The sequence below is a fragment of the Mytilus galloprovincialis genome, chromosome 1, assembly GCF_965363235.1.
Source record: "Mytilus galloprovincialis chromosome 1, xbMytGall1.hap1.1, whole genome shotgun sequence".
Classification (NCBI taxonomy): domain Eukaryota; kingdom Metazoa; phylum Mollusca; class Bivalvia; order Mytilida; family Mytilidae; genus Mytilus; species Mytilus galloprovincialis.
Genome location: NC_134838.1, coordinates 69171754 through 69188011, shown reverse-complemented (window position 1 = coordinate 69188011; position 16258 = coordinate 69171754). Strand labels below are relative to the sequence as shown.

The 16258-nt window shown below is 30.8% G+C and overlaps 1 protein-coding gene across 1 annotated transcript in view; it reads left to right on the top strand.

The window, feature by feature from the left end:
• Positions 1–16258, top strand: part of LOC143082635 (uncharacterized) — a 54088-nt gene that overhangs the window by 22346 nt on the left and 15484 nt on the right. The window contains exons 8-9 of the mRNA XM_076258425.1: positions 4653–4724; positions 8254–8304. Coding sequence (XP_076114540.1) covers positions 4653–4724; positions 8254–8304 — 123 coding nt within the window. The remainder of the gene's footprint in view (positions 1–4652; positions 4725–8253; positions 8305–16258) is intronic.

Here is a 16258-nt window from a genome sequence, read left to right as displayed (position 1 = left end):
TAAAATTGTTGCGAGTTTGGTTTATCAAAAATCGATTTTACATATTTTCATATTTTACAATCAATTTTTCTCAAATTAAGTTAAGAAAAAAAGGGGGTGTCAGTTAAAAAACTATGTTTTTTTTTTATCCTACATTGAACTTTTGATATCGTCCCTTACTTCTTTACTTTGTGGAAGCGTCAACCATGTGCATTATACACTGTCATCATTGCAGAAGTTGAAACACTATGTGTTTCCGTTGGTGCCCCCCTTTTGTGGGGAAAATTTGGTTAATCATATAGGGAATCACTAAAGCATGACTGGAGTCCTCCCCCTGTAGGTTAGTCAGCCCCCCTCCCCCTTATGAAAAGTTCTTGACCCGCCACTGCTTTTTGCTGTCGCTAATGCTTTACCAACTCTAGCCTCAGACACGTTGATTCCTTTGCTTGATAAATGGCCTGTCATCATTTTCCGACCGTTTGTGGGTCCAGCCTGAAAATAACACACACTGTGCGCACACCATGTTTTAAATGTAACTACAATGTACTAGAATATGTTCCATGTACATGATGCATATGGCTTTGAATACGTGTGTGTCGATCAGTGTCGATCTGGTTGTTTTTTTTACTTTCTGTTATTTCAAAAGAATATTGTTACTGACTGAGAGCCATTTTTTGTGTCGACATATTTGTCCTATAATACTCGTTTTGCTTTCACATATTAAAGATGTAAAATCATATTGAATAAAAGGTAATAGAATGTACATAAAACAGAACCTCATAGGAACTGTTTTATGTTTGTTGAAATACTATTCACATAATTATGATATAGTCTTTGCTACATTTTGTTTCGGTAAAAGCAAATATAAAAAGTCATTCATCCTTCGAAATATACATTTACCACACCTACATGCATGCAAGCTAAGTTCATATTTTCTTTTATAAGATACTGCTTATTTGATATTCTGCGAGAATTGTGAAGATTATAAGCTTGGGAAAAACAAGTTCGTATTAAACAGATTCAAAATTAGGAAATGATATACAATGCAAAAAAATACAAATTTGAAGACAAATACTAGCGAAGTGATCAGAATAATATAACATCTACACCCATCCATCCCCACCCGCGAAGCCTGCTCCTTGAGCATGTACATAAACTGACATGGACACTATCTAATATTCTAATATTTTCCCTTCTTTCCTAACATGTTTGACACATTCAGCCACGATATGGTTTAAAACTCCTTCGTCTACTCCTCATCGGCTAGTTATTCCATTTTCAGAACAAAAAACGACTTATTGTTCGCGCTGATGCATGCTTGATTCCTATAGAAGTCAAGTGTTGAGAAATGTCTTTGTGTGTTCTTCCGTCAAGTATCATTTGTTGAATCAAACATCAATGGTCTAAAAGTTCTACCATTCGTACAACATGTACATGTATGTGAGCAAGAGACTTTTTCACTTCGAGAGTACTGAATTAAAGATTTCGACCCTGACAATTCAAAGAAAGAAAAGACAAAGAAAAACAAAATTCAGATAGATAGACAGATAGATATATACAATGAACGACAGATTGATAGATCGAAAGATATATATGAAAATGTATCTACAAAGACGACTAGGTATATAAATATAAAAGAAAGAATGATTTTTTTTGTGGTCATTATCGTACTTGTCAGTGTACCATTCTTGTTGGGAGTTTGTTGATACCACACATAGTTCACACACACACAGTGACACACACCTTAAAAAGATCTTTAAGATATATTGACTTAAAACAAGAAAGAAGAGAACGGAAACAGTAAAACATTTAATAAAAAGTGTCAACAATTGAAACATTCGAAACGCCTATATTGAAACAAATTACATTTCGTTCTCATTATTAAACATTTAAATAATGAACATTTTTTAAATTTGAATATTGCACAGTAAAATGAAAAATGAGAAATTGAATCATTTTTCATTTTTCATTTTCAAACGTCAAATTGAAAAATGCTCCGCGTTGGAGCATTTTTCATTTTTCAATATTGTAAGTCAAATTGAAAAATGCTCCACGTTAGAGCATTTTTCATTTTTCAATATTGTAAACTAAATTGAAAAATACTAAAGGTCAGTATTTTCAATATTTGCTTTTAAGAATGAGATTGAAATATGTTTTGTTTGCTAAAGCAAGCAAATGCAAATGTTTAAATATATTAAAACTTTTGACAAAATAAAATCATTTTTAGCACAAACTTATTGTTATTTGTTTTAGTATCTTCGTAAAATCAAAAATGTAATTTCATGAGAATAACAAATTTCAAATCTTATAGAGAAATTGGTTTTTCGAAAGTGATTTGAATAGATTTTTGTTACATTTTTCTAACCAACTACATTTAAAATTTTCAGAGCAATTTGAAAATTTATTTTTCATTTTAAAATGAAAAATGTTTGTCGTAAATGTACACGGACGCGAATGACTGTTGAAAAATAATTTTTATCCAATTCTTGAACCAATGCATGTATATATCACAAACTTAGTCTTCTGTGCACTATTTTATCATTTTTTTACGCAAAAATATCGTATAATCGTCAATTTGTTTCTCTCTGTCTGCTGTGATTTAACAAAAATGGCAGCTCATTAATTTCCGTGTTTTGAAGCCGTACTTAACCGATTGTCACCTTATAGTAAACAATCAACCAAAAAGCATGGATATTAAGCACGTGTATAACATGTACAATCAGATAATAGTTTATTTTAATGACAGATCCATGCGTATAGCGATCACCGGATCACGAGGAGGGTCACGCTAAGGTCACTTGCATACGGAAAATATGTCGGCGAATTGCTCCCTGGAAGCAAGCAGTTAAAATAAACTTCTCCTAAATGTGGACAAATTAAAGAATTTTCTTCAGAAAAAGAAAATGTACATAAGTTTTATAATGACAACTATTCATTTATTTATAAAAACATATGCATAATACTTTTTTTTAATTTGAGGTTTCATATGACTTTTAAAGATAGATCTATTGATTGATTGATTGTTTGTCGATCAAAGTCAAGTAACAAATATTTCATGCATATTTAAGACGAGGACAAATTAACAACACAAACTATAGGTAAGTCATGTTATCTGGGATAAATATCGGAGAAATTTGGATTGTCACTTGAACATTACAGTATATAAGATAGGGTGAGAAGATTTGTCCTGCAAAACTAGAATCACAAAAATACCGAACTCCTTATGAAAATTCAAAACGGAAAGTCCATAATCAAATGGCAAAATCAAGCTTAAACACATCAAAAGAATGGATAACAATTGTCATACTCCTAAAATGGTACAGGCATTTTCTTATGTAGAAAATTGTCAATTAAACCAAGTTATACACATGTAGCTAGCTAAACAGACCACTAATGGAAAGATTCTTAACGTGTATAGAACATAAGATTCTCTTTATATGAGACATCGGATTTTAAAAGAGTGTCACGCTTTCTGCACGACGTTATAAAAACTATTTAAGTGACCTGTAGGTAAACTGTTGACCAACATTCCGGACAGCCTTTATTGACCTTTTGTATTTATTGTTATTTTGTTCTCATCTAGAACATTCATGAAACCTTTGATAACTATGCCATTGCACTTTAAGAAACCAATAATTATTTATATCACTAAGTGCCTAGTTGTTCATATGATTATTATAAAATTTTGCAAAGTTAATATTATTACTGAAAAAAGATTCAAATTTATGGAAGTTTTAATTCCTTTTAACTGATTGCAAAAAAGGGATTGGCAGCTATGTATTGTTAGAACCTGAGTAATTCTCTTGTGCGACAAAAATGTAGTTAATCAAAATTCCATCCAATTCTAATGGTGGAACATACTAAGTGTTTCGACTATTTCAACAATTTAAAGACACTAACCTTTAGAACATGACAATAAGATTAGTAATATACACGGTAAATTACCAAAAATAAATAACTACTATATTACATACTATCAATTATTACAAGAACATACCCGCGAAATCGCGGGTATTTAGAGCTTGGTTGAAAGTTGTTAACTGTTGTGGGATGATTTTTTGTAAATGATTTCATGTCTTGAGAATTTCAGAAAAGGTATCAAAAGTCATAAGTACTTGGAGACAGGACAATTATTTTTCAGCCCTCTCACCTTTTTCCAAACTCCGTCATTTTTTTTGTTTTTCGGTCGAATTTTATGATTTTCCCAATTCTGCATACTATGAACATACATATATCATAAATAAAGTGTATTTGCTATTAACATGATTAAGTATCAAATCCAAGTTTCTTCTCCACGGCGATCATAGCTATATTAATATATAGACAGTCTCTATATATTATACGAATATAATTATAGTATACATGCCGAATAATGCGATAATAATTTTCCTGTCCCCGAGTAATTATGAACATAATTTTTAAAGTCTAAAACCGGAAGTTTGGTCTATTACTTAAAAGTCGGTCTGATGCCGGAAACAATATCCGGACGCCTTATTTTGTTTTTTCTCCCCAAATAACCCAAACTGAATAATCATAAGAACATTGATGACAAATACGACTATGCATGATATCTTTAGGACACAGAGGCATAATGATTTATTTATTGCGGAAGAAAGAGAAGCGATACACACAATGAGGTCTTCTCGTTTAATAGCATAGATGATCTTTTTCAGATATGAATTCCAGTATGAATATATTAGTAATACATGTAGTAGCTATGATATTGGTAATTGTACTTTGTGTGGGTAAGTATTTTTCTTAAATATAGACATTTTATCGTTTACAGCAAAATAGGGGTAAATAATGAATTAAGAAATTGAGATATAGTAAAATTTACAAATGATTCACCAGCCACCCTTTATATCGTACTCTTAAAACATGACAACCAAGAAAATCCGTTCATATCACATGGTCGGTTTTGGGGTGTGTACTTCGTGTTGTGATAAGACTAGGTTGACTCTCAAGAAAATACTACTGTACAGTTCAATATTATATTTAAACATTAGCATATACATAGTAACAATAGTACATAGCTATATGTAGATACGCAAAGTCATATAGTAAGTGACGACGTTCTTGCAATCTTCGACAGGACAAGGCTTCTTTGAAGGGGCACTAGCTGTCAAATTCCTGTTTACCGATTTGACTCAAATTCTTATATTTGATTTATAACAATGTAAAACATTCATCAAAATTATAAAAAGTCTAAAATAAACAATATACCGGACATGGGCCCGGTAATCTGTAGCTTCGTTTCGTGTGTATTTTATTCAGATGACATCTAAATATCTGTCGAGTTGACCTCCAAAAACCTCCGATTGCTATATAAGCGATATAAACATAGATAAAGATATTAATAGATAGCAGACTCGTGTAATTGGATTTTTCTAGATCCGTTTAACTTCATATAGTAGATTAAAAAAAATACATTAATCATCGTTTTTACCTATATAAGAATGTTTTTGTTGAATCGAATAAGTCAATCAAATGATTTATCTTTGTTTCACCTTCGTTGTTGACATTCTTTTCCTTTAAATAATTAAACATGCATAATGCATGCGGTATCCATCTCTAGCCAAGAGGTTAAATTGAAGTTCACATATATACGGATTCAATCAGGTCAATTATTCACCTGCAAGTTAATAATTCATTATCAATGTTTCTTGGCTTATTTTGACAAAATTAAACCATTCTGGCTGCTTAAATCGATTTATTGTTTCACTATTTCATTTTCATTTATGGTTGAAAAAAAATAAATTCATATTCTATATCATTTATATATATCGTAGCTAATGCCCCTTAAACTCGAAAAATCTATAAAATATGGATTGTTTGCAACTTCAAGTACATCAATTCGCACGATTTAAATTGAACATGGAACATGGTTAGTAAGGTTGTTTTGCGAAAGATTATTCTCTACTGTTGATGTTGTGCTGATTGGTGCCCGCGAGTCATGAATATATGCTCTTAGATTTGTTTGTGCCAGAATGACACTAACACATGTTAAACAGGCACGGATTTAGTTCCCGTTATATTTTCTATTACTACAACCCCGTCTTCTTTCTCCGGATGTTTCAAACAATTTTTAAAGTAATACAAACTTTATACAGAAGAACGCTTAAATAATTCTAAGATTTTAAAGTCTACATAAACTAAATATTAATAATAAAATAAGATGCGTATGCATGCATAAAAAAAAAAGAAACAACACATCCAGCTGCACCATTAAAACTTCATCAGGCAATATCGACCATAGGTTGATTTGGCAATTATTTTAGTCCATTTTTGGGGGATTATAGCTCTTTAACGGTTTCGGGAATAATCCATCTTTTTTTAAATTGTTGGTCTCTCCTGCAAAGAAAGTCCTCTCATTATACTTTATGGGTGGATTTAACTTATATACCTTTTTGTACTCGTTTGTTACAAATTTGTTTGTCTTTATAGTGATTAAGATTATAACACAATTTTGACTGCTGTACCCTTATTTTAGACATTGTAACCTTCTAAATTTGTTTGTTTTGTTTAGGTATCATTGTCAATATAACGGAATTTGATGCGACTGTCATACATTCGAGAGGTTTAGCTAGCCACAAAACCAGGTTCAATGTACCATTTTCTAGATAAGAAAATGTCTGTACAAAGTCAGGAATATGACAGTTGTTATTTATTCGTTTTAAATGTTTGAGCTTTTGATTTTGCCATTTTAGTTAGGAACTTTCCGTTTTGAATTTTCCCCGGAGTTCAGTATTTTTGTAATTTTACTTTTTCGCAGTATACGAGACATATGTATTATTATTCGGCGGCGTAAACTGTTTGTGTAAAGCTGTCAATTCAGAAGGCAGAAGATTAAGATGCTTCTGTCATGTGAAATTCTCATTTTGTATGAGTAGTAGAACCACTAGTCTATTTTCGTAATTTATGAATTCCTTGCAACGCCTACATGTCTTTCAGTCAAGGTTCGCCTAACCTCGACACCGCTTCATTGATCAGTGATTAAGGTAAAGGTCACATGGTTATGTCTGTTGCTATACTATATTAAGAAGTAGGTGAACTATATGTGGTGTGTGGAATGATTAACCTCATATTGTTGTTTAATCAATGTTAAGTTTTCTGTTTTGGTCTGTTTTTCAAGTATTGTCAACAATAGGTCGACTATACTTAGTGTATGCAATAAATGTAAGGTATACTTGTAAGTCTAGCCGGCAGCATCTGGCCTTGACCTAATTTTTACGGTTCATTGGTCAATGTAAGGTATGGTTGTTTTGGTTGGATTTCCTAATATACCAAAAGGTCACATATGTTTGGTATATGTTGAAATTGTACGGTGTACAAATACTGTACATGTGTGTCTGACAGGTATTGGTAAGTGATACATTTTCGTAAATTTGTCAGTTTATCAAGTTCTATAATGAATAGGTCAACTATATTTGGTGTATTGAATGATTGTAAAGTCTGTCTGTCTTGGATAATCTGACCGTGACCTCATTGTCATAGAACATTGATAATGTTCAGTTTATGTGATACTTGTTGTAAAGCCTTCATGTTACCGAATTCTAATACAAATAAAATGATACCTGAAAGCAAGACAGGCGAGACATTTCAGCATTTGCACTATTTTGTCATATTGTATTGTTATGGTAGAAACAAATGTAGATCTAGGACCATAGAAGAAAAAATCAACATTTAAAAAAGGACTTGTGATATGTTTGCAGTCAGACAACATTCCAAATCAATCAAAATAAAGTGGCTTTATGCAACTTAATTCAAATTGTAACTGATTTATTACATAACAATTATTATTAATAAAATATAAAGGTCCGATAGAAAGAAATGACAACCACGGAAATACATTTTTAGTTATGTTATAATTATTCAAAAACAATGTCAGTACCGATAAATAAACTATTTCAAAGATCTAACTACGTTGTTAAATTGATTTCCATTCTGAATAAATTTATTCCAAGGATCAGTGTGTTGACATGGATCCTGTTTGAATTAAATGCCTGATAAAAAATACTAAGGATTTGAAAAATAACTTCTGCAAATACTTCAAAACTAAATCTGTGTATCTATGAAAGAAGATACACTGTTCTATAGTTTATTATATTGAAACGAAGACTTAATAAGTTACAATTTATACATATATTGAAATTTCAACGTTACTAAAAAGTATATAACTACAGTTTCAAAAAGCATAAATGATAACTATTAATTGTTATTTCATTATATTTTCATTATACAATTATTTAATTGATTTCATGTTTTATGTTTTAGGATTTTTTGTTTTGGGTAAATATTTTCAACATGACCAAGAATTATTCAAACGTAAGTATAAATCATCCAAAATCACTATGATCATCAAATATAGGTCAAAACATAGTTTAAAGAGTAAATTAGTAATGGAGATTTTGTTCTATCTTATTTGTTTCTACCGAAAAATTAAGAATGGAAATGATTACATATTGTATTTGTTTTATGAAATGTTGTGTTTTCTGTTTGTTGTAAAACTTATTAAAAGCATTTGAAAATACATATTTGGGGGAAAAATCGTTAATCAACTCATGTGTGGATCGAAATAGCACATCCGAGAAAAGTAATCAAATAACATAGTTACGTCAAATGTGCGATTCTACGTCAAAATTAATGTTTATTTAACCATATGTCTGTCAGGGTAAGGATTCGGTCCTAGTACTTAAAATCTGTCAATCCTTTATGGGTGGATTTACATATATAAATAAAAACATAAAATAAAAAAGCAAAATGAGGTTTTAATTTGATGCATGCCTTTTTAGCTGACCTTGACCGAAGGGCCAAGTGAGCTTTTCTCATCACTTTGCGTCCGGCGTCGTCCGTCGTCGTCCGTCGTTATCTTTGCAAAAATCTTCTCCTCTGAAACTACTGTGCCAAATTGAACCAAACTTGGCCACAATCATCATTAGGGTATCTAGTTTAAAAAATGTGTGGCATGACCCGGCCAACCAACCAAGATGGCCGCCATGGCTAAAAATACAACATAAGGGGTAAAATGTAGATTTTGGCTTATGACTCTGAAACCAAATCATTGAGAGCAAATCTGACATGGGGTAAAATTGTTTATCAGGTAAAAAATTTATCTACCCTGAAATTTTTAGACAAATCAGACAACCGGTTGTTGAGTTGTTGCCCCTGAATTGGCAATTTTAAGGAAATTATACCGTTTTTTGGCTATTATCTTGAAAATTATTATAGATAGAGATAAACTGTAAACAGCAATAATGTTCAGCAAAGTAGGATTTACAAATAAGTTTAATATGACTAAAATGGTCAGTTGACCCCTTAAGGAGTTTTTGCCCTTTATAGTAATTTTTTACCAATTTTCCTATTTTTTTCTAATCTTTTACAAACATCTTCTCCTCTAAAACTACTGGTCTAAATTTAACCATACTTGGCCATAATCATCATTGAGGTATCTAGTTTAAAAAATGTGTGCGGTGACCCTGCCAACTAACCAAGATGGCCGCCATGGCTAAAAATAGAACATAGGGGTAAAATGTAGATTTTGGTTTTTAACTCTGAAAACGAAGCTTTAAGAGCAATTTAGACAAGGGGTTAAATTGTTTTGCAAGTCAAGATCTATTTGCCCTGAAATTTTCAGATGAATCCGACAACTGGTTTGTGGGTTGCTGCCCATGAATTGGAAATTTTTAAGGAAATTTTGCTGTTTTTGGTTCTTATCTTGAATATTATTATGGATAGAGATAAACTATAAACAGCAATAATGTTCAGCAAAGTAAGATCCACAAATAAGTCAACATGACCAAAAAGGTCAGTTGACCCCTTAAGGAGTAATTGCCCTTTATAGTCAATTTTTAATAATTTTGTAAATTTTGTAAATTTTTGTAAATTTTAACAAAATACTTTCCTCTGTAACTAATGGGCCAAGTTCATTATCAATTGAGATAATTGTAAGAAGCAAGAATGTTCAGTAAAGTAAGATCTACAAACACATCACCATCACCAAAACACAATTTTGTCATGAATCCATCTGTGTCCTTTGTTTAATATGCACATAGACAAAGGTGAGCGACACAGGCTCTTAAGAGCCTCTAGTTTTGTTGTTGCTTCTTTGTAACATTTATTTGTTTTTATAGTAATTAAGATGATAACACAATATTGACTGTTGTACCCCGATTTTTGACATTTTAACCTATAGTCGCCGTCACGTAATTTGGCACCTTGTTTTTGGTTTAAAAAAATTAAACTACCAACTGCATTCTTTTGAGATGATGTTTTTTTTAATAAGCGTAATAAAAAATCTTTCCTAAAAACGATACTTTCCTACCTTCCGTTGTGATTGCACTGTATAATCCAGACCTTCACATTATCCAAGATTCTTTTTCATTGTAAAACCGCCATCTTGATTTCTGTGGGAATCCCTTATTTACATAACATTCGTTACTCTCCGGTTATATCCTTGTCATTGATGTGAAACTGTTTCCTGCGCTTGTTGCATTGAAGCAATAAAGATGATGAAAATCTCCGAGAGACCTGAGAAAATAGACAGCACGTGGAACTCCACGGCAACACTTTTGGTGATAAAATGTCGCATTCCAGAATACAAAATAATCTTGGATTATGTGAAAGTCAAGATTAAACAGTGCAAAAACAATAAAAGGTAGGACAGTAGTTGAATTATGGAATGATATTTGCTTCTGCTAATTAAAAAACGTCATCTCGAAAGAATGAGGTGGTTACTTTTAAATTTTTCATCAAAAACATGGTGCCAATTTTACGTGACGGCGACTATATTTCGTCTGTTTGTTTTGTTCATGCATCGTTGTTAACATAATGGAATTTGATGCGAATGTCATACAAGTGAGAGGTTGAGAGGTTTAGCTAGCTATAAAACCAGATTAAATTCACATAACAAAATAGCTGTTCTTTGAATATCAAAGTTCCTGTAGTGACTAGTTAGAAAATGTATCTTTTTTTAACTTACCAGAACCAGAATTTGATCATTTGGAAATAATCAAATACAAATGGATGCTGCTTGTACCAAGTCAGGAATATGACAGTTTTATCCACTCGTTTGATGTGTTTTAACCTTCTAGCATACAGGACATAGCGCCAACCATTTTTATTATAAATTTTATGAAGAGAAAAAGACAGATATGGTTTTGTTTGTATGTAACTAGAGAGTGTTGACCATAATTTGAATAATTTGAATAATGTGTATTTTTATATTTTATACATCTATTTGATATACCCAGTTAGGTATGACAAAATTGAGGGCAATTGTATTATACATCATCTTTATATTACATACTTGTTCATAACTTGTCCACGGAATTAAAAAGTGTTCTTTGTTGATAAATTGGAATACACATTTCTTTTATTCTTTTTTTAATTTCTTTTATAGACGAACGTAAAACAAAACATTCACTCTCTATGAAATAATGTAATTTATACTACAGTATAATATTAGTTATTTACAATTTTTATGGTAACGATCTATCAGGGTTTCCGATGCCGATCAATAAAAATCATATAACGAACAATGAATAAAATTGAGAATGGAAATGGGGAATATGTCGAAGAGAAAGCAACCCGACCATAGAACAGACAACAGTCGAAGGCCGTCAATGGGTCTTCAATGCAGCGAGAAACTCCCGCATTCGGAGGCGTCCTTCAACTGGCCCCTAAACAAATGTGTATACTAGTTGATGAAGCCTTTTTTTTTATTCATGATAAAGAATTTTTGAAGATTACTTTATATATTTGCTTGGTAAGGTTAGTGTAGTGACCACTTCAATAGTGTATATCATAAACATTGAAATCAACACTTCCTATGTGTATGCGTTTGATATTGTGTATATAAACTATGTCTATAATATAATTGTAACAAAGATGTTTATGACCACTTCACCCTGCAAACAGTAGTGTAAAAGCACATCATACGAACTATCTAGACATTAATTGAAAATTATAAGAGTATCCTTATTTTATGAAAGCTTGTACTTAAAAAATATAAAGTGATGTATTTTTAGTTTAAAAAAAAACAAAATCAATAAACTATTTCAAAGATCTTACTACGATGAAAAATTGATTTCCATTATGAATAAATTTATTCCTGGGATCAGTTTGTTTACATGGCCTGTATTAGAATTTAAGTCCTGATAAACAATACTCAATATGATTTGATGAATGAATTCTGCAAGTCGTTCCAAACTGAATCTGTGCATCTATGAAAGAAGATACACTGTTCAAGACTTAATAAGCTACCATTTAGGCATAGATTGAAATTGAAAAACGTTACAAAAAAGTATATAACTCTATAGTTTCAAGAAGCATTAATGTTAACTGTTAATTCTATTATGTTTTAATTATAAAATTATATAATTGAATAATGTTTTATGTTTAAGAATCTTTTATACATGGTTAAAAAGAGGGACGAAAGATACCAAAGGGACAGTCAAACTCATAAATCTAAAACAAACTGACAACGCCATGGTTAAAAATGAAAAAGACAAACAGAAAAACAATAGTACACATGACACAACATAGAAAACTAAAGAATAATTATACATGGTTAACAATTTTCTGGTGTACAAATGACTTGAAATGTTTGCACCTTATGTTTGTGATATAACATCTTTGCCGCAAGTTTATTGTTTTCTGTTTAGTATCAAATGGAAATTAAGATCCATTTTGTTACATCTTGTGATCAATTTTATTTGTCAATCGCCAATGGCAGTCAGCAGGGTTGGAGAACATCAGTTGTTCGACCTGTTAGTCAAATGCGTTTTGTAAAAATATACTTTTTCACTTTTTTTTACTTTTGGAAAAAGTTGTTTGTGCTCTATTTAGACCCTTCTACAACGAAATTTGATTTGCATGCATAAGTATAAAAATTGCGGTTTTTACAACGCAATCATAGGTTTGAACGTAGTTTTCAAATTAGACTTGTTTATATATATATATATATATATATATATATATATATATACATGTAAATATATAATATAATGAATAAATTTATTCCTGAGATCAGTTTGTTTACATGGCCTGTATTAGAATTTAAGTCCTTATAAACAATGCTAAATATGATTTGATGAATGAATTCTGCAAGTCGTTCCAAACTGAATCTGTGCATCTATTAAAGAAGATACACTGTTCAAGACTTAATAAGTTACCATCTTGCATAAACAAAGGCCGAAATGAAATGCTATAACAATCGAAATAATCAAATAGTTTGTATGCGAAAAATGTATATAAAAGATAAAATGCATACTTTGATTGATAAATTTATATGAATTGATATACAATACTAAATATGATTTGATGAATAAATTCTGCAAGTCTTCCAAACTTAATCTGTGCATCTATGAAAGAATATACACTGTTCAAGACTTAATAAGTTACCATCTTGCATAAACAAGGGCCGAAATGAAATGCTATAACAATCGAAATAATCAAACAGTTTGTATGCGAAAAATGTATATATAAGATAAAATGCATACTTTGATTGATAAATTTATATGAAATGATATACACATATATAGATAGAACATCATTAATTATATGGGGCGTTTTCTCAAAACAATATAACGGTTGCATTATTTCATACATCAATTGCAAATATAAATACAATGTGAGCGAAATAGGCTCCTTTGAGCCTCTAGATTTATATGCCTTGGAGGCAAATTCCGAAACAATAGTGATATCATGCTACTTAATTGTAGAGAAAAGAAATCATGATCAGAACGATAACGCTTCATGGAATTTGCCTTGGTGATTTATTTTTCTTCTTGTTGCTGTTTTACTCTTTGCTTACAATTGCAACTCGAGTTATGTCATTTCAAATGAAGGTCGAGTAACATAAACGTACTTGTTAATTATTCATTGCGTCTCCTTGAACAAAAGTTAAGTGACATACTGTTTTTTCTCTCTATTTCTTTGTCATTTTTATTATGTTTTCCCAAACAGTTGTTATTGTCCTGCCTTTTTTTTATTGTTCTGACACCATTCTGTCTTGCCTAGTTCTTGGAGATGACTTAACTGGTTGGAACTTATAATGACAACCACCATATTATGTAGCGTTGCATCTGTCCAGGAAAACATTAAAAATGCGGAAAATTTGAAAGTGCTAATAAAATTGTCAATACTATACAAAATTATCCGTCTCTACATCGTATATAATCATCCTCTTTTTTCGTAGGAAATCTAAAATGATATTTACAAATACCGACGGAAATGCGTTCACGTGCGAGCCTTAAAGACATGATTGGAATAGTCATAATATTTGATCGAAAACTAATGAGCAAATGTTCATAATGAGTTGTTTGTCTGGTCTACTGAACAGTACTAGAGAGATTAAGAAGGATTTTGACTGTCAAAAAAAAAGACGGACAGAAATTGAATGTGTTACAATATTTCAAACAATATTTATTTTTATTTTGTTTTCATTTATTGTTCAAACAAATAATTATGATATAGACACATAATTTTTGGAATGTGTCATGAGAATTCTATCTTCCTCTGCCCATCTTCAAATGACTAGATTAGCTTCATATTGATAGTTTTGCAATTCACATAGGAAAGGAAATTGCTTTTAAACATGTACTGTTTTAAGTTCTCTTTTTCTAGGGAAAATTTTCACACAAATACATGCCTCGGATGAGATTAAGTTGTGTAAGAGTAGATTCAACATATGATTATTACTTATTCAATTATTGAAAATAAAATTGAAACTTTTGATTTTAATTTTGAAAAACGGATGTCATTATGATCTTAGGAAGATCCAATGATTAAGGTGTACATTTTGGTTTCGATGAAGTTAGGTTTATAGTTCACAATTAACAGGGAACTACAAGCATATAATGTTATTTTGATTTTGATACATTACATTATTTAATTGGAAAGTTAAAAATCATCAGTGTTTTGAGACGTCATCAGACAATTATGTGTTTTAATTTTTTTTGAATACATATTTTTGTTATATTGAAACAATAATCATTATGGTCAATTACTTTTCGATTCATTGGTAGACCGGATCCTTATTTCTTATTTTGTAATATAGCCAATTATGTTTTCTATATACCTTTTTGTGTTTCTTTGTTGCATATTTCTTTGTTCCTGTAGTTAATATTATTACATAATGGTGACTGCTGTACCCCTATTTTTTACATTTTTAACTATTGTGTCTGTTTGTTTTGTTCACAAATAGTTGTCAATTTAATGGAATTGCATGCGACTGTCATACAAGTGAGAGATTTAGGTAGCTATACAACCAGGTTTAATCCACCATTTTCTAAATGAGAACAGGTCTGTACCAATTCAGAAATATGACAGTTGATATCCTTTCGTTCGGTGGGTTTGAGCTTTTGATTTTGCCATTTGCCATTTGATTTTTGATTTTCAATTTTGAATTTTCCTCGGCGTTCGGTATTTTTGTGATTTAACTTTTTCATATCAGTATATTGAACCGGAAACATCATTCACTTCAATTATATGTTTCTTCTGTTTTGTCATCTGTATAATGGTTTAAATCAAGTGTGCAGAATTTACACATTAAGTATGAACCAAAGACTGAAGTAGACAAGACGTGTATAGGTGAATCCTATTGTCATAAAAACAGACGAATACATTTGAAACAATATTAACAGAAATATTGAAATCATGGTAAATAAAAAAAGGTGGAGGTCCATAAGCTATTTGATAGAGGCTACTAGATATATGTCACCAACAATAAATAAATAATATTTCAAGAACAAAAAAAAAGATAATGTTTATAGATTTTTCTTACTCAAAATAACGATTTATACATTTTACAGTTTATGTAAATTTTTTTCTCACCGTTCCTATTTTATTGTAATGAGTAGTGAAGCCATTTGTTTTAGTAGAACTGTAGTATCGACCATTAAGAAAAATATTGAAACTTTGATATAAATAGTATTGTAATCTTCGAGATTAACAGCAAAATTAAACTATGATTTCATTCATTGTATCAACAATTGCGTAGTTATTTATGTACTCAATATTTTGATATATGCATCATCCCTTTTGTCTGACTTATTTGTATAATAAATGGAAAATGCCTTGACCAATATGATTTTTGTTTAGTTAAGTTAATATATTGATATTGTTATATTAAACAACAAGTTTTTGTTGCATTTATATGCGTAGTTAGAATTAAATCATAGAGAGACAGTCGTTTGATGTGTTTGAACGTTTGAATTAGCCATTTGTGTAAGGACTTTCCGTTTTGAATTTTCTTCTGAGCTCGGTATTTTTGTGATTT